General features: G+C 40.4%; 3 protein-coding genes and 1 non-coding gene across 5 annotated transcripts in view; all 4 read right to left on the reverse strand.

Moving 5' to 3' along the window:
- Positions 1 to 474: 474 nt before the first annotated feature.
- ppp1r15b (protein phosphatase 1, regulatory subunit 15B) lies at positions 475 to 5,210 on the reverse strand. Its single transcript, XM_050072358.1, has 3 exons — positions 4,789 to 5,210; positions 2,191 to 3,548; positions 475 to 1,426 (listed from the first exon to the last, which is right to left on the reverse strand). The coding sequence occupies exons 1-3, from the start codon at positions 4,952 to 4,954 to the stop codon at positions 1,217 to 1,219; spliced, it is 1,734 nt and encodes a 577-aa protein (XP_049928315.1). The 5' UTR covers positions 4,955 to 5,210; the 3' UTR covers positions 475 to 1,216.
- Positions 5,211 to 5,757: 547 nt separating this feature from the next.
- On the reverse strand, positions 5,758 to 10,750 carry rps13 (ribosomal protein S13). Its single transcript, XM_050072359.1, has 6 exons — positions 10,644 to 10,750; positions 10,036 to 10,084; positions 9,855 to 9,933; positions 7,777 to 7,946; positions 7,048 to 7,148; positions 5,758 to 5,832 (listed from the first exon to the last, which is right to left on the reverse strand). The coding sequence occupies exons 1-6, from the start codon at positions 10,664 to 10,666 to the stop codon at positions 5,799 to 5,801; spliced, it is 456 nt and encodes a 151-aa protein (XP_049928316.1). The 5' UTR covers positions 10,667 to 10,750; the 3' UTR covers positions 5,758 to 5,798.
- On the reverse strand, positions 6,686 to 6,817 carry LOC126408695 (small nucleolar RNA SNORA19). Its single transcript, XR_007571930.1, has one exon. It is a non-coding gene; the product is annotated as a small nucleolar RNA SNORA19 (small nucleolar RNA).
- A 3,741-nt stretch (positions 10,751 to 14,491) lies between the features above and the next one.
- pik3c2a (phosphatidylinositol-4-phosphate 3-kinase, catalytic subunit type 2 alpha) overlaps positions 14,492 to 21,731 on the reverse strand; it is a 66,309-nt gene continuing 59,069 nt past the window's right edge. For both annotated transcript variants that reach the window (XM_050072774.1, XM_050072775.1), the window contains 8 exons: positions 20,672 to 20,781; positions 19,879 to 20,086; positions 19,665 to 19,789; positions 19,013 to 19,130; positions 18,837 to 18,918; positions 17,493 to 17,599; positions 17,251 to 17,376; positions 14,492 to 17,122 (listed from right to left, as the gene is read on the reverse strand). In XM_050072774.1, coding sequence (XP_049928731.1) covers positions 16,940 to 17,122; positions 17,251 to 17,376; positions 17,493 to 17,599; positions 18,837 to 18,918; positions 19,013 to 19,130; positions 19,665 to 19,789; positions 19,879 to 20,086; positions 20,672 to 20,781 — 1,059 coding nt within the window. In that variant the 3' untranslated portion in view covers positions 14,492 to 16,939. The remainder of the gene's footprint in view (positions 17,123 to 17,250; positions 17,377 to 17,492; positions 17,600 to 18,836; positions 18,919 to 19,012; positions 19,131 to 19,664; positions 19,790 to 19,878; positions 20,087 to 20,671; positions 20,782 to 21,731) is intronic.

Consider the following 21,731-nt stretch of genomic DNA (forward strand, 5'->3'; position numbering starts at 1 on the left):
CAAAGCACATTTACGAGCATGACTTGTAAACAGGAGGTGATTTTGGTTTTTAAAAAATGACAAAGACATGCTACTGTAAGCAGCTGCATGCCTCAGGGTACTCTGTCACATAATGCAACATGCATTGCTACTAAATAAGAGCCTCATCAGTTGTAAGATGCTTTTTTTGTTTGGACAGTAAAATAAAATTAAAATAAATGCCAAAAAAATACCCATAAAAATTGTAATGTTGGAGGGATTTAAAAAAAACAGTGACAACATATAGAAAGCTAACACTGCTGCAGTGTTTTCATGTATTTTCCAACACTTTTCCACACATAAAACTTTAAAGAAAAAATCATTACTAGTGACACATTTCAGGGGTCTGAAATGTCTGTGTGTCGTTTGTCTATTAGTTAATTAGAATATGTTACAACTCATGTGTCTCCCACTGTTTTTCAAACCTTGTGTAACTCTTAAAACAGAAAACAATGATGTAGTGTAACAAATTTTTTATTGATTTCGCAAAGCACCTAATAACAAAATTTGCTACAGACGTTTTTTTGGACACATTTCTGGCTACATGATGTTACCATGAGAAGCTGAATGAGTTACAATGAGACAAAGTGTTTGAATCTTTCCAGTTGGTAAAACAATAAAGACATCCATCTCCGCACTGGACGTATGTGCCATTAAATAAGCAAACACAAGACAAAACTTAAATATCAAGAACATAATATTTGACCAAGACAAGAATCACACCAGAACATCATATTTATACATCATGCTTCAACAAAACACTTTTCAAAACACTTTGCACTGTAAAGCTCTGCTTTCTGACGATATCATCATCATCTACTTTGAACTTCTAGATTTACCACTGTGGTTTCTTCACACATATCAAAACACAAACAGTTAAAATCACCAGTAAAAAATAAACAACAAGCTCCATAGGGCATAAATAAGTTACATTACTAGGTCAGTATATAAGGCATACAAAAACAACATTCCACACGTTAATGCTGAGGTTAATATGAGAAAGTGTCAGTCAGTGCAACAGTCACAAAATGTATAAAACCTTTTGAGGTACAAAGTTGTTCAACTTGACACCGAACATTAAAAGTTGGCCTAACATCAAATTTCTAATTGGCCTAAATCAAAATCACTGTTGCATTGCAACCAATCACAAGTTCTCATCCGAAAAGGAAATAAAACATTCAGTGTTCAGGAATTTGACTTATTTCAAGGCACCATCCAGATACGCCCGCATCCTCTCTCTGTGTTGCTGGGTGAAGCAGTGACCGATGGCCTGCTCCGTTTCCTGGACACGCCTCCGGAAGCGGTCCCGGTCTCGCGCCATCTCTTCCCACTGTCCTTTACGAGAGGCCTGGCGGGCAAACTGCCAGGTCCGCATGACGTGGACTTGGACCAGAGGAGAAAATCGCACCTGAGATTCAGAAGAAATGAAGAGAAAAATTTAATACATTTTGTTAAAAAAAAAAATACTGACAGTTGTGTGATGTTTATGTGTGCTTCTTTTAGGTTTATCTTCTGCTACTGATGGAAGTAAAGAGATATTTAAACTTCAAATAAAAGCCACTAAACAGATGGTTATTTCCACTCAGAGTTTTATGTAGATCAAAACGTATGTGGAAATACCGTAAAAAATTACACAGACAGACACATCATGTAAATTCTGATCACTGACAGGTGAGTCATCAGAACAATGCTCAAGCTTTTTTTTCCTGGAGTCTGATGTAACAGGGTGTTTTTTGATGAGATACTAAATATGCCTTTGCAATACTGCAGCAACTTTACATTTAGTCAGATGTGGAACTCTGTGCTGACTCGCTGGAGTCACATGACTGGCTTAGTCATGACGACCCGCAGCGTTGCTAACCGACAACAAACAACAACTCAGCTTAATGCGCTGTGCAGATAAGTATGTCAGCTGAGGCAGAAATAAACCTTTATCTTACCACAAGAGGTTGCAACAGACACTCCTTAGTCATTAGTGTACCAGCTTAAAATAACTGAAGCTAAAGCTGTGGTGCTTAGTTTTAGAAACATTTGGTTGTCACTTGATATCCAAAAAGCTGGCTATCTTTAGTCTACACCAGAATAAAATGGAGAAGAAGTTTAGTTAACCTAACATCACGTCCCACAAGGGTTTTATCTAATCCTGTCTGTAACTTGTTATTAGATACTGACCCTTTTCTGGCTTGTGCTGACTTTGCTGTCCTTCGTCTCCTCTGGCAGCGACTGAGGTGTTTGTCCAGGTCTTTTCCAGGGCACCAGTGTTTTGTCTGGATGGGAGTGATGCTTTAACTGCCTCTCTGGCCGGGAGGGCTTGGTGACTCTGGATTTTCGATTTGTTTTTGTCTCTTTTTCACATTTCTTGCCCTTTGTGGGTGGATTTTTTGTGTGGTGGACATAGAGGGCATCTGGATCTTCTCCACACTGGAGTGTCGTTGTTGGGGAGCTCTGCAGGCAGGCCTGAAAGTTAAGAGGGTGGTACGGGTCATCCTTTTGGCAGAGAGCTTTCCATAGCTGCTCTTCTTCGTCATCCTCTGATGAAGGAGGGACGCTGCTTTCCTTCTCCTCTGTGTCTGTGTCCGACTTGGTGGGAGGGGCAGGAAGTGAGGCCTGTTGTTTAGTGACTGTGGTGGTTTGAGGTGTTGCGCTGGTGACAGTGCAGGCGGTGAAGCACATGGGATTGTAGGGGTCATCGGGACAGCTAAAGAACTCCAAGAGCCTCTCGCTCTCTTCGTCAATGTCGGGGCTTGAACCGTCCGAACTGGCCCAGCTGCTCCAACTGCTCTCGCTGTCAGAGCGACTGACCCAGATGTTGAGGCCTCTAGGCCCCAACATCTCCTCGCTGGCCTTGCTCACTGACATGAGGTCAGCCTCACTGTCCATCGCTTTGCCTTTATTTTTCCCCATGTTGGTGTTTGTTGAAATACACGCAGAGAAAAAGAAGGGGTTGTACGGATCACTGGATTTTGACAGGGACTCCCAAAGCGCCTTACTTTCCTCACTGTCAAATTCAACTACGTTCTGGTCTTCTTCGCTACTCCAGTGAAAACTTCTCTCCTCTTCTGAAGTGTCCTGTTTAAAAACTTTCTCCTTTGAAATATCCTGTTTGAAGACTTTCTCACTACTTCTATGACAGCCGTCGTTAGAACTGGAGCTGTCGCTGCTTGATACAAAAACTTTCCAGTCGCCAGGGAAGCCCATTTTCCAGCTGGATTGGTGTCCCAGAAAGATGCTCTCTTCTTTGCCAGCTGTTCTGGACACAAAATCATCCACCAGTCCACAGCACAGGTCGTCGGCACGCAGACTGGACAGCAGGGCCTCAGCAGTGGATTTCCCAGCGAAGGAGTCGCCCACGTCAGCACAGAAGTTTGAGAGGGGATTTGAACCTCCAACCATCACTCCGTTGTCTCCGTCAAACAGTGAGGAAAACAGGAAGGATTCAGTTGGGTTTGTGGCGTTGGTCATGTGCTGGATGTGCTGACCCGTCTCGTCTGTGATTCTCACGTGAACCTCAAACCGGAACATCTGGAAAACTAGAATATCAGGAAAAGAAATGTTAGAGCCAACTAAAATCCATAAAAGTAAACACTACATTCTGTTGAATTATGACCACCCTTAGATCATCATGACATAAAAACACAATTAAAAATCAAAAATGCTTCTGCCTTTTTGTTTCCTGCTTTAAAGAACAGCCCTTACGGGGTGTCTACAGATATAATCAAGATAGATTTCAGACTTTAAAGACCTTTTTACTACCACCTGATATGAAATGCAAGACCACACTTGCAATGGAAATACACATTATATGTAAATGTGTGTTTGTGTGTGACATACATGTGTAAACACTCTTTCCAAGTAAGCACACTGATGTCAGTTCAAAATAAACAGTAAGGAAAAATGACAACAACTGGGTGAGTTTAAGATTAATGTGTTTAATATAAAAAGAAAACTCCTCGCTGTCATAATAAATGCTATGGCCTGTCCAGTGATTGTAAACAGTCACTGGGTCTGTCAGGCTGGAGGAATTTTCACGGCAATGTGATCAAAAATATTCAAGGCCCATTACATTTTAATTTAAAGCAATTTAAGACTCTTCAGGCCTTAAGAATACTTACTTTAAGACATTTAAGACACCTGCAGACACCTTGTTTTAATTTAAGAAAAGGTAATCAGAAGTATATTTTTATATGTGACGTTATAAATACAATATCCATGTATATTTTTGTTGTCAGAAGCACATCTGGTTATGCCATTTTGTCACAGATGGTGTTTTCAAAGGGGATGACAATCAAATCTGACATACTTGTTTTGACCTGTTAATTCTGACAACACATCTGTATTTAACGATTTATAACACAGCAATCCTACAATATAAAATGTACCAGGAAGTACAACAAGGACTTTACAGAGGATTAATATTATTGCGAAGATGGGAAATGACGTAAAGGCAGCTGGATTAGGACGTAAACATGTCTCTGAAAATAGATAAGTGGGTACAATATGTTCCTACTTTAACTTTTTAAGATAATATTCAAATATTATTTATAAGTATTGCTGTGGTGGAGTTGTATAGTGAATTTACGTTGTATCGTTAACGGTCATGGTTGTATCAATAATAAAATGGAGGGTAACGACTCAACGGTTAATGGACTTTGAAATTAACGTCTCCGTGAACATGTACCAACGGTTACAGCACAGTAACAGTAATGGCGAGCGTTTAAATCAAGTAGCCAGAGCAGAGTAACAAGTTTTAATATGACTTTTTTTTCTTACCCGACATGAAGGTGTAGTAAATGACTTGAACCAGCAGCCGAAGCTGTTCCCACAGTACGGTGAGCATCTGTTTGGTCCAAGGCAGAAGCGCCATCCCTCCGCTACCGAACCTCTCCATCGCCGTCCGTTCAGAAGAACCCTTCTCCGAACCAACAACCGTGGCCATTTTTTCTCACTTCTTCTCGGATTACGGCGGTGATGTTGACAGAAATCCTCACGTATTCTGGTATTCCTCGTCGAAAACCAACAGATTTCGCGTATTTGTCAGTGACAGATAGGCGTCGATGTGGTGTCGCTTCATTTTCCGGCAAGTACGTGCCATTTTTGGGTCTCCTTCGTCAAATGTCCTCATGTATTTGCTCCATGTTTCTCAGTCTCGGTGTTGTCTTCGTTGTTTGTAGTAGAGTGGAAATGTCTCAAGATTGCAACACCATTGCTTTTAAGGAAACGAGCGTGACGTCGAGTGGCGCTGTGATTGGACGCCGCGGCTGTCACTTGCCAAACGCCCCGCCCCTTACGTAACGTGGCCCATTCCCGGATCATGTGACATATGACGCACGGAAATTGCCAGTAATTTCCCCACCACCAGGAAAACCCTTTTTTTTAAGCCTCATATTCATTTAATACAAAATGACATGAAAGTGAAATTAGGGAGATATTTGTGCATGATAGGAAGTTTAAAAATAAAAAATCTCCAAACAAACGCACCAAGCAAAATTACTTTCAAAAGGGTGCAGCTTCAGTTTCACTCTCACATTTGTTTACAGTTCTTATTTCCCATTTACAGAAAATATCTACTATTTATTTCTCTGTGGTGTTGACAAGCACTTCGTAACCTGTTTTAATGTTTTACTTATTATAATTAAGCCCAAACTAATGATTTAATCACTCATGCTCTTTTCAGACTCAATAATCCATTTTACACACAATCTGTAAAACACTTTGAAACAAATAAGACAACTGAGCAAATTCCAATTTAAATCTTTTATTAATCCAAAAAAGTGTAGCCTTTATGCCACCAGAGCAGAAGCTGTAGAAGACTCGCTGTAAACAGAAAGGAGAAAACATACTGTTAGAGGGAGCACTTCACAAAAATCACATGCACAGAAAGTCCCATACTAAGGTAAACAATGCAGGATTAATTTGCATTGTGAGGAAAATAATGTGCAAATACTACATGTATAATTATAACTTGTGACCAATAATAGTCCATTAGTTAAGTTATGATGACCCAAAAAAATAACTCCACTGTGGTGGTTAGTCCAATGAATGACATGTAAATGAATACATTAAAAAATACAAATGCAATGTAGAATTTCAGTTACGACAGTTACATGCACAAAATATTCATTTTTTTGCCCTTACTCTGATAAAAACAATATTCCTACTAAGTTGTTGACATGGCTAAGGAAATATTCCACTGATATTCCTGTTAACATGCAGCTACATACTTTAACACGCCATATGTTGTTTATCACCCTAAAATATGGAGACGTGAATGGCTGTCGTGTGTGCCAGGATTTTTTCCATGTCTAATATTCAAGTCTTTAATACTTATGTTTCTACTTTCAACCAAACATGTGGGCTTCTTTTTGGCATTAATCGTTACCCCAGCCTTGTAAACTCCTGGGGAGTTTAGTTGTTTGCAAGGCACAGAGCTGACTGTAAACAGGCAAGATGCTGTTTGCAAACTGGTAAAAAGCCCAGTTGAGAGACACATTCTGAAAGCGCCTTGTATATGACCAAAGACTGCCATTAAAACTTCATTGGAAAGTGCTATGATCAGTATAAGGCCTGATTTGGAACATCTAAACATAACATTTAAATGTGCCATACCGAATTTGGAACATTGTCATATTCTAAATCAGAGGAATACTAATGTGCATGTAAGTGTACCCATTGTATGAAGGGGACTGGCAGAGGTGGCACCAAGTAGCCACTCTGCTAATTTACCTCCAGTTTTTCATCTAGCACAACAGAAATATCACTACTCTCAATAAAAGGAAGAGCAGGACAATGAATTGTGCATTTTTTCATGCAATATAGCCCACATCAATCAGGTGTAATTCTATGACCCTGCTGAAATCAGTAGAAAAAACTTTTCAAATCCAAATTGTGGAAAAGAAAAGGAGTGTTTAACTGATCAGGCAGGAAAGTACCCAGGCATATACAAAACCAAACCACCTTTGGCTGGTATCCAATTTTCTTTTTCTAACTAAATATAAAAAGGGAGTTTTCCAAAGCAGAACCAATACGTACTACTTCCAGTTGGGGGCCAGTACTCTCTTGGTCTTGTAGTAACGGGCCAGCCTGTGGATCCTGCTCTCAATGAGAATCAGGCGGAACTTGGCATCCTTGTCCTGCAAGTAAAGTAACAACATGTTTTAGGTATAAAGTACAACATGTTTTGGATTACTGAACATATGCATCCACCTATGTAATCCCCAATAACTGCCTTTGCCAAAAGCACAATCACTACTGCTGTCGTTTCCTTGGTATCTTATTCTGTGACCATATTGGTTTTAGTACAGTTTTAAAAACAAGCGCCTAATTTCATGGAAGAAAAAGCCAAATTTTATGTGAAAATATGCAATTCTGCTGAAACTCAAATTGCAACTGTATACCCAATTTAAATAAATGCAAACCGGCTTGTTTATCCAAGTTAGGGTGTGCAGAGACGGAGGGATGTCGTATGCTGTAAAGCCCTGTGAGGCAAATTGTGATTTGTGATATTGGGCTTTATAAATAAAATTGATTGACTGACCATTAGGTGGCACTTTTAAATCATTACTTTTTTGTAACGTGCTCACTCAGAGCATAATATGGTTGGAAATGTATCTACGAACAACTCAGACAATGTTACTTAGACATAAAAAGCTGAGTTTCTGAGCCACAATGTTACAGTAGCAAACTACACCAGATGCCGCTCTAAATCATGTTGAAAATTACTATAAATGGTCTCAATATTTGACCCATGTCTTGTTATACCTTTCTGTTTCTCTCCAGATGCTTCCTGACTGCCACGGCCTTCTTGATGAGGTGGTAGAGATCCTCGGGCAGGTCAGGGGCCAGACCCTTGGACTTCAGGATCCTCAGGATCTTGTTGCCAGTGACAAAACGTACTTGGGCCACACCATGGGAGTCCCTCAGAATCACACCTAGACAAGGTGACAAACAGGTTTATTAGTTATGCACTGTATGTAGGTCACAAACAACTGATACCGTTTCAGAAATAAAAAGGAAACCACTCAAAGGTTTGTCGTGGTGTGGCAACAAAACAGATTTGCAAAACTAACAGCTTATATCAATGATAGTGAGCTGGTGCCAAGTTAAAAGTGCGGCATCAGATCCAAAAATTCTCCCTTCCAAAAAAATGTTTAGCTTTTTACCAGCTTCAAATGTCTGCAACTCCACAACAGCAAACAGAAGTTCAGACACATGAAGAAAATTCATGTCTTTACACTTATTTATCTACTTATATTTTTCTATTATTGCAACAAGTTGTATCTTGTTTCTATGTTGTGTGGTCTAAATGTTTGATTTACTCCCACTGAATGTTGCATCTTTTTTTGTTTTGCACTGACAACCAGGACAAACGGTTTCGTTATTCTATGTACTGTACGGCCCTGTGTACAGATGGACAATGATGTCTCTTATTTCTTAGAAAAATCCATGACAACTTGTGCAGTATGTGGCAGAAAAATTCCAAACTTTACTCTGTGCCCTTGAAATGTCGCAATAGAGGCCCAGCCCAAGACCAAGTCTGCATTTTTCGGTTGTTTTTTTTAATCAGTCAGCGGATAAAAATCGTTATGCACAGAAACCGTGCAAATGATTATGCGCCCCGTTACACTCTTGTTGTCGATGTATGTATCCTGTGGGTTAGGCCAAATTTTCTTCAGAACCTCTTGGTTAAACAACTGTCTAGAGTTTGGCGTATGCGAAAAACCACAGAAAATAGAACCTGTTCCAAAAACTTAAACGGCAGACATAAGTTTCGGAATCAGTGTGTAAACTAGTGTGTCACAATGTGAAACAGTATCAATTTTTAAACATGCAACAATTTGGACAAAAAATACAGATTTGGGGTGCAAAGGCCTTAATAAGTCCACTAATGTATGTAATTAATAGAGAGATGTTTCACCGAAAACCAGCCACATTGTGCTTAAAACCTCCCTTATTTTAATGCAAGATATCTATTCTTTTCCAGTTATTACGTGTGGACAGATTGCTGACCAGACTGACTGTTGTTTTTGAACTGTGCTTTACTGTGACCTGTCCCGTAGTCCTACAGTTAGCATACAGGAGCACGTTCTTAGAACTGCTGAGGCCACATATTGTTCCCCAGAGAGTACTTGCACTCTATAGTAGATTAACACAATAGCAAGCAAACTAGATACCCAAAATACATAAGCACACGTTATCATTTATGGCTTTGTCCAATCTCATTGAATCTGACTGTTGAATTAGTGAAACACAAAGTTTGCCCTATTTAGATATAGACTGGGTCTCCAACAGAGACAACTGATATGTTAAGGTGGGTAACAGAAGAGAGATGTAAAATTTGTGCTGACTGGACAATGTGACAGTGGTCACATTTGATCTACAACACCTGTGAGGTAGTACACCCATGTATCTAAACAGTCCCTGCTTATATTGGCCTGTAGCTATTAACTTTTTGAAAAGCCTTTTCACAAACCTGCTTAAGTGTTAAAACATGACAGATTTTATGCTTTAGGACTGTTTAAAAAAATAACAGCCATTATGGTGTAATTCTGTCACCAGTTTAACAACTGTGTTGAGACACTTTATATAAAAGAAAGATGGCAAATATGCCAGTTCTGACTGCTGTCAGCAGTCTGCTCAGCTACTGCTACACAAAGTTGATTTAATACAACCATATTGATGAACTGCTGAGGATGACCGTATCCTGCATGCTAAGTACTGATGGAGCTTACGCTCAGTCAGCAAGACACTATATCTACATGTTTATTTTGCTGCACACCCTTGCAATCATATATAGAGCATAAATGTCTGGACTAAACGTCTCTCATAGGAACACTTACCAATCTGAGAGGGGGTCAGGCCCTTTTTGGCCAGCTTGAAGATCTGCTCTTTGACATCATCTGATGTGAGCTTCAGCCACTGCAAATAATGATTAAATGATTACCAACTGATCCCGTCGCTTCAGAAATATTTTGATAATGTCACTGTGTGCTACTCAAACCGTGTGTATTTCATACTCACAGTGGGAACACTGCGCCTGTAAGGCAGAGCTGACTGGGACAAGCCCTTTCTGTAGGAAACAAAGACATGCGAGCAGTTAGACACACTGTCAGTTTGACAGAAACGCGAAAACACATACTATAGACATGTCTAAGTTAACAGCTATGAAAGAAACCAATATCTAGTAGCCATCAGAGACCCTGGGCAGTCAATGTAGGTTTTTGGCCCGGCTAACGCTAACTTCACACTCGTGTTAGCGCTAATGTTATCTATTACAAGCTTAACTAAAAGTGCTTTTGATACAGGTGTTTAATTGCTTGGTTATCAGCATGGAAAATTAATGCATTTGGGCTGTGAATGTGTGAAATATATTTCTGTGTAAGTGATGCTAAAGTCAAGCAGCACAATCGTGGTGAGCTGCCAGTGCGGTTAGCTATGCTAGCTAGCTAGCCGGAGATGGATGTCGGTAGAGGGTGCGTGTGTTTAAGTTAATTTCTCGATTCTCTGCCGGATTAAATCACTCAATTCGGTCCCAGTACATCCATAACATGTTTAAAAGCTATGTCGAGCCATCAAAAACGATCTATCGACATTATATTCTCACTTAAAATGATAAAAAGACAGCTCACCCGGGAGCGTGCATGCGACCCATGATGGCGGTAGAGGAAGAGAGGCCGCACACGCGACAGAAAACGGTATTTTGCGCCTGCGTCGGAAGTGACGCAATGACGCAGAGAGGAGCTCATTTGACGCTCCTGAACGCATTCAAGAGATATCTTCATAACGTGCTTAGAAAAACGAGGAAAGACGTAACTGATTAAATTGATTATTTCATTTAGTAATTTAGGAATAATTTAGAATATCAGCGAAATATCAGAAAGACGTGCAAACAGATTTTATGTCACAAATTTTAATGTGGATCATTTTTGTTTTTTTTCTCCGGTCGGTTGCCACTGTTTACTGTTGGCACCAGTATTCACTAAATATCCCTCCTGAGTCTGTGTTCAACAGAACATATTATATGTTATTATGAATCTTGTTTAAACTCTGAAACAATGTTTTTCTACAGTAACAACGAAAAACAACTATCGTATTATTATTTCTGAAAACTAGATCTATGTGTCTGAAACAAAGTTAAATTTAGCTGAACTGAATAGGTGAGATTACTGACCAAGAAAAGCAGTCTGCAAGGCCCTGAGACCCTCAGACTGCCTGAGGCCTCAAGGTTGTTGTTCTTTTAAATAATTCTTTATTGAGGTTAACAGATACAAACAAACAAGGGACATTTTCAGGTGCTATAGCCGAGGGGCCATATTCATGAACATTCTGAGAATACTTTCAGAGAGCTCCCAACTTGGTCTAAACATTTTTAGTAAGAAGTCCTAGCTTGGGAGTGACTTAGAAGAGTTCTCAGAGCAACTCTGAGCAAGGAAAGGACGGAAACCTTTACCTTAGTGAGGAGGTGTGGTTGACCCCGTTGCTAGGTGTGATGCATTTTTTAAATAGATGTGATATGTTGTCAGGGACACACCCATCTGTGAGCCTGCAAGGTGTGGACACCCAGTGGAAATGAAATGGACTGCTGACTGTGAAAGTGTTGTCATTGTTAGTGTGATCACTCTGCTGATGGAAGGTTGAGACAGACTCAAGTCATCACTGCTGCACTGTTGGGTTTTTACAGTTTTACAAATATCTTAGTGTTGTAATGATTTTGTTTCTGGAGTTATACCATTACTGCGTTAGAAGGGAAATGTGTGTGTATCCCTAATGACATCAACTACAAACATTCTCCCTGCACAATCTAATCTGTAGTATTTCATCTACTTACTGTCATCCAGAGTTTGGAGAATATTTCTCCAGCCTCTTTGTGTTTCCACCATTTTCCCCTCTGATTAAAAAACTCTTAAAAGTCCTCCTCCCTGCTCCTAACAGTTTTTCTCCTTAGGAGCTCTTTTGAGGTCTAAGATGCTTTGTGAATAACTTTTATATTTACAAGGACCTAGTCTTAACTTTAAGGGGAAATTCTAAGAATAAGGCACAACTCTACGAGTGCTCTTAGAATTTCATCACTAGGAGCAACTCTTGAGTATGAGGCAGCTTTGTGAATACGGCCCGAGGCATCTTCTGCCTTAGGCTGAGCCAAGACAAGTTAGCCACATACAAAATGACAGAAATCAAACAATAAAAGAAAATAACTAAACATAAGGTACATACAAATAACACAAGAACAGGGCTATCCCAAATAAATTCACAATAAAAAAACACATGTTCCAAACTTTCATTTCCATGTCACAAAATGTAGTTATTTGCATCAAAATTACATCCCAATCTTAAGAATTTGTTCATTGGATAAATAAATATATATCTTTTCCTTATATTCTTAACCTCTTCAACATCAGATCCCGTAAGAATATAATTCCTCCTTGCTGGGTTAGGGAAACAGACCTTTAACAGAAAGATTCTAATAATACTGTTATTACATTCATTGTCACAGAGGTCAAAAGGCCTTCGATGCAAAGCTGTCTCATCCCAGGAGAGACCTCAGAGTACAGAATGTCTTCTTTAACCACTGATCAGCTTCAAGGTTGCTGCGTGTAACAGATTTTGTTTGAGGATGCAGAACTTTACAATATTGTGTAGGCACAATATTGGGCGGCAGTAGCTCAGCCCATAGGGACTTGGCTTGGGAACTGGAAGGTCGCTGGTTTAAGTACCCATATGGACCAAGTATTGCACGTGGACTGGTAGCTGGAGAGGTGCCAGTTCACCTCCTGGGCACTGTTGAGGTGCCCTTGAGCAAGGCACTGAACCCCCAACTGCCACGTGTGCCTGTCCAAGGCAGCCCCCTCTCTCTGACATCTCTCCATTTAATGCATGCACAGGTCCTGTTTGTGCATATGTGTGTGTATTTCAGACCTGTGTCTATATAGTAACAGAGTGACAAAAATTAAATGCCCCCTTAGGGATTCATAAAGTACATCTTCCTCTTCTATTAACTTAAAGTGTCTGGGTTTAAGAGGGTCTCTTTGTTTGGTCTTGACTTGAGGCTCTGTCTCCTGGAAGGGCCAAAAACTATTCTTAAAGAAGAGCACCACCTAAATGAGGAATTCCAATTTGTTATTTCCATGATCTTGGAAAGTTAAATCAATATTTGTGAACATGAGCGACTCTCTGCCAAACCCAAAAACCAGAGAAGAGTCAAACTTGTGATGTCATGGGGTGTAAAGTCTGGAGCTGCTCTACAGACAATGAGTGGAAGACTGATTTTATGGACCTTCAGAATGTTTATTTTTTTATACGCCAATGATCTTAAGTCTCTTGTAGTGTACTCCGCACTGAAACAGAAAATGTACCCATATACTCAACATTCCTCTGGGTGCTTTAAGTGTCAGTTGTAACATCTCTCCCAGTTCACTGTCTGTGGAGCAGCTCCAGACTTAACAACCTGTGACATCACAAATTTGACTTTTCACACCCTAGTTTTTGATACAGGAGAGAATTAGTAATTTTTCCTTATATTTTTGACTGCCTTAGACAATAAGAATAACATGTATAAGTTCTGCAAATGGGTGTAGTTCCCCTTTGAGGCCTGTCAATTATCCAGCACTTACTTATGTATATTCCTTGACCCTTGAATTTAATGAGACTATAACCTAACAGCTGAGGAACCTGTGTGTAGGTAGTGTTCCACTCTAAGACTGCTGCATGGTGTCTGTGGCTCTAGGTTAATGTACATTTCAGGTATTTTCTTAACTGAGTCAGTCTCAGATAATATAATACCTACTTAGAACAGCATTGTTTCATTGTATGCATTTATGGGGGGCAGCTGCAGCTGAGGAGGTAGAGAGAGGTTGGTTGTTCCATCTTCAGCTCCATCTGCCCACATGTCAAAGTGTCCTCGGGTACGATACTGAACCCCAAAACTGAACTCCCAACATGTGTAGATGGGAAAAAATGGAAGTGGCATTGGACACAAGTGTCAATTGAATGTAATGTGATGAATGGAAGTGACAAGTGGGTATTTAGATATGTGTCCTGGGACCTGGAGTCATGTTTCATTCTTGGACCAGCCAGCTAAATGCTGAAATGCAAAATACAATCAAAGTAGCCTTGAACTAGCCCCACTTGTAATAATGACTGAATACAAACCTTATATGTTACACTAACACAATGTGCTGTGTGTCTGTAATTCATGCAATTCACCTGCATCCGACACATCTTATACAACAGAAACATCGTATTTGTTCCAAAAACATTTAATTTGCTTGAGGAAAGAGGGATTACAGTACACACTGATCCATTCGGGTTACAGGTCACCAATTAAGAATAAATAACTGGCCATGTTAATACAAACTCTGCTCGCTTCCTTTGTACAGTCACTAAAAGAGTGGATCAAGTCACTAATATTCATAGTGTGAGTGATGCTCTTAGATCATAATTGTCTTGTAGATCTCTTTAAAAAAAAAAGCCTTTCAGATAAATTCAATTTCTTTATTAAACATTAATAACACCTTCAGATTTATAGTTAGCGAGTGGAGAGGAAAGCAGCTCATGCTCAGAATCTTGTTCCCTTTTTGTGAAGATGTCTTAAGGTAAAGTCGGCGCTCATCGTGTTCAGTTTGCCTGACGTTTCCTCAAAATTCAGATTCATTCAAATTCATTCACTTAAATATAATAAAACCTGACTGGGTCTGGACTTCACCGGCAGTTTAAGTTATTGCTAACATTTCACCAAGGTCACGGCGTCATTGCACCAATGTTAGGCACTGGGGAGTGAGCATGGTATTGCTGCCTCAGACAGCCTCATGTCCTCATGTCCTTAAACTGCATTTTGAAAAGTCTGAATTATGGTTTTGAACCACTTGAAGGAAACGCCGAACTGACTTATGATCAGCGTTATTGAGCGACCGTAATCTCTTCATCCAGAGCGCAGATAAGAGCGTGTTCCAAAGCTTATGATACAAATTCCCCTTTAAGGTGTGCTGTGTGAAAATAGTCAAGTAATAACATGAGAGAGAGACCTGGTAGTGTGCATTTAGTGGCGGCACATTGTTACAAAAAACCTTTATGGTGCCGGCCTGGCAACAGACCTGCTCTGGCAGAACTACTGATATAGCTTTAAAGAATATAGATTTTTCTTTAATAAGGAAATATCACATTGTTAATAAAATATATATAGCAATAAGGCCAAGTTTAGCATTAAAAAGGGATTGTGAGCACAAACAAAGGCACCCTGTTCAGCTCCCAACTCGGGAGAGTGGTTTGATTTGCCGTCCTTCTCGTTACGTTTGGCACATTCTCGGGGAATCGTAAGGTCACTGTTGATTTCCTGGAATCTGGCGTGTTGGACTACTCTAACCCAGAAGTGTCTGCTGCAAAGCAGGAAACCCTGATGTCTCCTATTCATCTATATAGAAAATAAACAAGGAAAAATGTAAAAATGAGCCCCCTTTTTTCTATTCCTTAAAAAATAAATGTGTCAATCTATATATACTCTTCTGAAAGTAAGCCATTTTGGTCCTCTAATATCAAAATGTACAAAACATTACAGCTCTTTGTTATAGTTTAGGAAAAGAAAGAGAGAGACAAAATAAGTGGAGATTGTTTGTCACAGAAACAATCTTGATTAGTTGAAGAAGGAGAGAAAAATGTGAATCGGCCTGTTTGGTCGCCCTCTGAGGTCGAACTAGAAGTTTTTAAGTCTGCATTCTGGTCATACGGGAACAACCACTGAAGCAACATCCTCATTATTATTATAAGCAACGACTTGGTGGTGGTCGACCTTATCTGAGGCTGTAAGGATACCATGATGAAACTCTGCAGAATCAGATTGTTACTGATCACATATGTACTTAGTGATGTTTCACAGCTGTATCCCGCCATGACGTCTTAAAGGGACAGTTCACCCCAAATCAGAAATACATATTGTTCCTCTTACCTGTAGTGCTATTTATCACTTCAGATTGTTTGAGGTTTTGGTTGTAGAGATGTTTGCAATCTCTCGAACAAAATGCAACTACATGGCGCTCGGCTTGTGGTGCTCAAAGTGCCAAAAAAATGCACTTGAAAAACTCAACAGCTATGTCTCTACAGAAATCATGACCTGGGGTCTCATTTGTAAAACGAAGCCTGAAAGAAGTGTACGCCACTTCCCAAGCAAAAGTTGTGATCTATGAAACTTGATGGGAGAAACTTTGACCCATTCTTACGAACATTTTTGAGATGAGAAATTGGCGACACAGATGGTGAGGTGGAAGCCTGATTACAGAAACTGTCTTTTAAGGCGCACACCGTTTTTTGCTTTTGTCCGTATGTACATTTTCAGTTTGGATCATACGCATTGTTTTACAAACGAGACTCCTGGTTACTCTAGATAATCCACAGACCTCGTTGTGAGCAGTTTCATTAAGGAACTATTTTCTTTCCACCACAATACACCTGCCAACCGAATCACTGCACCGAAGGAAGCATCTACTTATAGCTCACCTAGCACCACTGCACTAGCTAATGTCACAGCTCAACCTAGGAGGGCGCCATTCATGTTTACACGAGCTTCTTCTCTGTAAGCAGATGCAACTCACACCAAAACAATCTAGTTTGATAAAGAGCACCACAGTTAAGAGGAATAATATGAATTTTTGTTTTTGTGGTGAACTGTCCCTTTAAGAAAACTTAATACAACCTGATTCATGTGAAAGAAACGGTCCATTTGGTTTGTTAGATCTGAAATGAAAATATCACTGCTTATACTTCAAATCTGATGATATCCTTGATGCATCTCCAGACCCTCAAGCTCTGAACTGAAAACTGCAGTGACCAGTTTTTTCAAGTAAGGCCACGTCTGCCTTCTTTCCCATACGATGAGAACGCAGCTTTTGTCTGGAGAAGCGGAGTTGTTCCCGGCTTCAGGCGAGGCAGGTGGGGGTTAGAAGTAGGGGACGGCTGTGAGTTTGTACCACTTGACCGTCTCCTTGCTGAGGTCAAAGTCTTTGAGTCTGAGCGTGATGCCGCCCAGAAAGTAGTTCTCACGCAGCGACTCGGCGCTGAGCACGCTCAGTTGAAGCTCCCGTAGGCCCAGTGTCTCCTTGCTGTAGCCACTGTACACCAACTGTGGAGGAAGAGGAGGGGAAAGTGAAAAAGTGGTTTATGTTTACATTCGTCAAACCAAACCATGGTTAATGAGTTTAGGAATATAAATATCAAAATATATAAATGCAAAAAACTGTATTTCCTAACCATCTCATTAAAAGTAGGGTTCCTGGTTTTCCTCGAGATCTTTGTCTTGCGTTTGGAAGTCTTGTGTGGATCTGGAAGCAGGTAGGTTTTCACATATGGGTTGGGATCTGTTCCATCTTCAGAAACCTGCAGGTGAGCAGAGGGATTATTAGTATGACTACAACAAAACAAAAATTTAAAAAAGCCTAACTGTCTGTCAAAGCAGCATTTTAGGATATGTATTACATCATTGCTTTGTTTACCAGATCTCTGATGTGCATGACCATGATATACAGATTGCTGTTCCTGTAGGAAATGGAAAGCTTCACTTCTCCTTCCACCCGACCAGAAGTGGGACTCAATGGAGGCTCTGCAACAGTCAGACACCACTCATCACATTCATGGAGTTGTTAACACAAGAACACACACATTTTGAAATTATTATTTCTTTAAAGCCCAATTCAAACCAAGGATTTATGCACTGAAGCACTGAAGAGAAAAACCGCAGAGCTGTGAAGTGGCTCATCTCAGCTCGACTCAAGCTGGCTGCAACTAAGCCTGTCAACTCTTCGGTGGCTGATTATAGAACACAGGGGTGTGTCACCTGTTTCAACAGCCAATCAGCTTGTAGGGAAGTGAGCCTCTCAAGTCAGTTATCAGACGTCGTGTTTGTTCGCGGTGGCATTTTATGACAACAGCCCGAGTCCGTCTTATATACCTTACTGCGGCTGTTGACATGTCGGTCCCTGTCCCCGCAGTGTGTCGGACAGTGGGTTGCTGCTGCTTGCTCAAAAAACCAAAATTGAGCATAGCGTGAGTTCAGATAGGACACGATGTCAAGCTCAGCTCACATCCCAGCTACATCATCTGATCTCAGTCCAATCAACTGATGGATCAGCTGACTGCAAATGGAAATAAAATTTTCTCTGACTTAAGTGGTCCTGGCTGAAGTATTATTTAGTGTCATGATACTAGAGTTTTTCTATTTCGATGCAATACTTTGGAAAATATATATACATATATTCAATACAATATGTGATACTATGGGGAAAATTGAGGGCATGCAAGATAAATTTTTTATTAAAATATAACATGACTATAATATGACAGCGATGACTCTTGGTTGGTGGCAGCAGGAGCAGCAGGATGTCTGTAGTAAACATTATGATAATAGAGAGCAAGGAAGTGGAACTGGTATTTAATGTAACGATACTGTGGAAACTGATAACTGAAACCTTTTCAAATATTCAGAAATGATGTGTTTTGATAAATTAATATTGGTTAGAACTGAGTACAGAGAGTTGTTGCTATGGAGATGATACATTGTATGGTATAGTCAAAGTGGTGTAAACTGGCAGGTTGTCAGAACGTTGCAGATTGGTGCAATGCAGGTTTCAATGCGTCTCATCATAAATCTTTAGTCATACCTGGGCTTCAGACAGACACACTCTTTGTTACCCAATAAATAACTAACATTATTGATTGCTTATTCAAATAACAGCAGAACAGTTTCAGTTGTAATCTACCTGTGTCACACTTACTGTACTTGTCAAACAGTGAGTGTGACAAACACCTGAAGAATGGGGATGAGAAGTGAAGGTGCATACCTGGTGCTTTGGGTGTAGCATCCAAGCCTTCTGTTTTGTCGTCCCGTGCGATTGGATGAAAGAAGGTGTAGATCAGGTCACACTAGAAACAGAGAACATGACATTTATTTAAATGGTACAGAGCCCTAACAATGTCCTGCTGAGGTTACTGATGACTGAGTATTTGCATGTGTTACCTGGGTGACCTCTGTGGAGCTCCTCATCAGGTTGTGGACGTAGTTGTTGAGCTCCAGCTTCCTCTTGGCAGCCACTTCTTTGATGTGGGTGCGACCGAGCACCATTTTGTTAGGGAAACTAGACATAAGGAGAGATGAGGTACGTTTACTGTGCCACAGAATCTGTTGTTACTGTACTCTGAGCAACAGGTACTGAGGTCGAGTCTGCACAGCAACAGGATCATAGAGGGAAGGTTAGGAAGGTGACAGTGGGCTTGTAGTATGGGGATATTAAAGGGTGACTTGGGCATTTTCCAGCCTGGACCCTATTTTCCCATGCTTTTATTTGTAAGTGACTAATTGGAGCAACAATTTTTTAAACTGGTCCAATATGGAGTGAGACCACCTCTTCATGAAGGTCCGGTTGTTTTGGTGCACACCTGAGTGTGATTGCTGTGTTCACACCTGCTCAAATGAACCACATTTAGGGGGCAAACGAACTTGAGTTTGACTGAACCGAACCAAACAGGGCAGGTGTGAAAGCACCCTTAGACACAAAATATGGACAAATAGGGTCCAGGTTGAAATGTCAAAGTTAACTTTTAAGGACATCATTATCAGTAACTAAGACATGAAGAGGCTGAGGGTCACAACGACGGTGATGTGCACTTACCTCGGCAGCTTCCAGAGGGGGAAGAGGATGGTGAGTTTGTTGTGCAGCTCCTGAAACTCATCAAAAGTACGGAAGACAAACTGGGGCTCATTCTGACCTTCCCTCAGGATCCTCACCACGTACGTCTGCACAGAGAGGACGAGGAGCGAGTCAGGTGTCAGAACTTTACATCCAGACACGTGAGGGAACATGGATGTGACACAATGACACTTACATAGTGCTTGTCTGGGTTGTATCTCTTCTGGAAGGAGAAGATGGAGGCGTGCAGGATGCGGCCCTCCTGTTTCAGAGTGTACGTCTTGGGGGAGAAAGACAGGATGGGCTCATCGTTGGCTGGCAGACCAGAGAATCGTAGCTGGGCGAGGTTGTGGATGAAGAAGTTGAATTTGGTGGCCACGCTGCCGAGACTGGACTCTATCAGCCTGGAGAGGAGGCGGAGGAAAAGAAAGAAGTATGAGGGGAAATCTGAGAGAGAGATGAGTGAAGGTGAAACTATTATCAGTATGCTGCTTTCTCTTTGACCTAAAGCTGTTACACAAAGTTTTCATCAGGCACATTTTTTGTCAGCAAACTGAGGTACAATCTCACCTGACTGGTTTTAAAAAAACAAAGTCCACCTGATACTTCCCCTCAGCTGTCAGGAGTTTTGTTTCTGTAATGTGAGAGCTATTCTTTTCCTTCCTGTGCCTCTATCACCACCTGGTGGATTCTCAGTTTGTAGCAAAAAACAAAAATGTCCTTGAACTCACTTCTCACAATAACAGCTCTTGGAAAATAGCAGCTGTGCACAGAGGGTCACTTCAGAACAGAGAGAAAAACTTAAGGGGTGATTGATTTCACACTTTCTTGAGATGTTTCCAGTCTTGAGGTTGTCCAAGGGTTTGGGGAAATTACATTTAAAACTTTACCCGAGCTGCCAATTCATGTTTTTGTCTGTTTTAGCTGAAACGTGAGAGGGAGAGATTAGTTTGGATCAGCGCTTGGAGAATAGAAGTTGATGCATTTACCTGGTGAAGAAGATTGTTGCCTCAGCGTCGGTGTTGTGGGGCTGCAGGGCATCGTACACATACTTTAGATCCTGAGGGCCGGTCAGCTCAGGGAGGCCGGAGGACGTCATCTATGACGGCGAGAAAAGACGAACACACAGGTTCTGGGTTACTTATATTCAAAATGCTTTAGCAGATTTATTCAAGTATTACCCATCATTCTGCAGTAACATTATTACAAAAATCTATAAATATTACAGTGCTTATAAAATATAACAGAATTAGGACTTAATCTTCATAATAATGTGCATCAATATTGACTATTTAGTGAATTAGGAACTACATAAATAATATAACAACAGTCCAATAATGCCATAAAAGCCCTACAATTTAATTGTCGTCAATCATTTTGCATAATGGATCTATTATTCAAGAGTAACACCAGCCAGTTGCAAAAGACCATGTGACAATTAGCTCCTCTCACAACTACATTTACTTCACTCTGCATCATTGCCTTTTAAATGTTGCTTTAATGCATTATCATTGTGCGTAGGTGTTCTAATATTTCTACATGTTAGTGTATATCTTTTATGTTTTTATTGTGTGGTTGTTTGGCTGTAACTTTTTGTATGCTGCTGTCTTGGCCAGGTCTCCCTTGTAAAAGAGATTGTTGATCTCAACAGGACTTACCTGGTTAAATATGGGGCAAATAAATAAAAAATAAAACAAACACCGTCCATTTAAAAATATAACAAACAGCAGAAATTATTTTGAGAACTAGCATCAAGTAGCCATAAACTACAGCATATTAATTTCCAGGACAACAGTGAAGCACTAATTTATTATGAGGGCACGACTGCTCCTTATTTTGGCTCCTGCAGGTGCAAAATCAGGGAGATCGGCTAAATAATGAGGACACTTACAAAAAGGAGGCCAACACTACTAAAAAGACTGACATAAAAGAAAAAGAAGCTGATAGGAGAAAAAATGCAGCTACAAGATGCAAGGACAAGAATCTGGAACACCTGCACTAAAACTAGAGCTGATCAATTGGTCAAATAACTGATTAGTCAATAAACAG

This window comes from Epinephelus moara, chromosome 20 (assembly GCF_006386435.1).
Source record: "Epinephelus moara isolate mb chromosome 20, YSFRI_EMoa_1.0, whole genome shotgun sequence".
Taxonomy (NCBI): Eukaryota; Metazoa; Chordata; class Actinopteri; order Perciformes; family Serranidae; genus Epinephelus; species Epinephelus moara.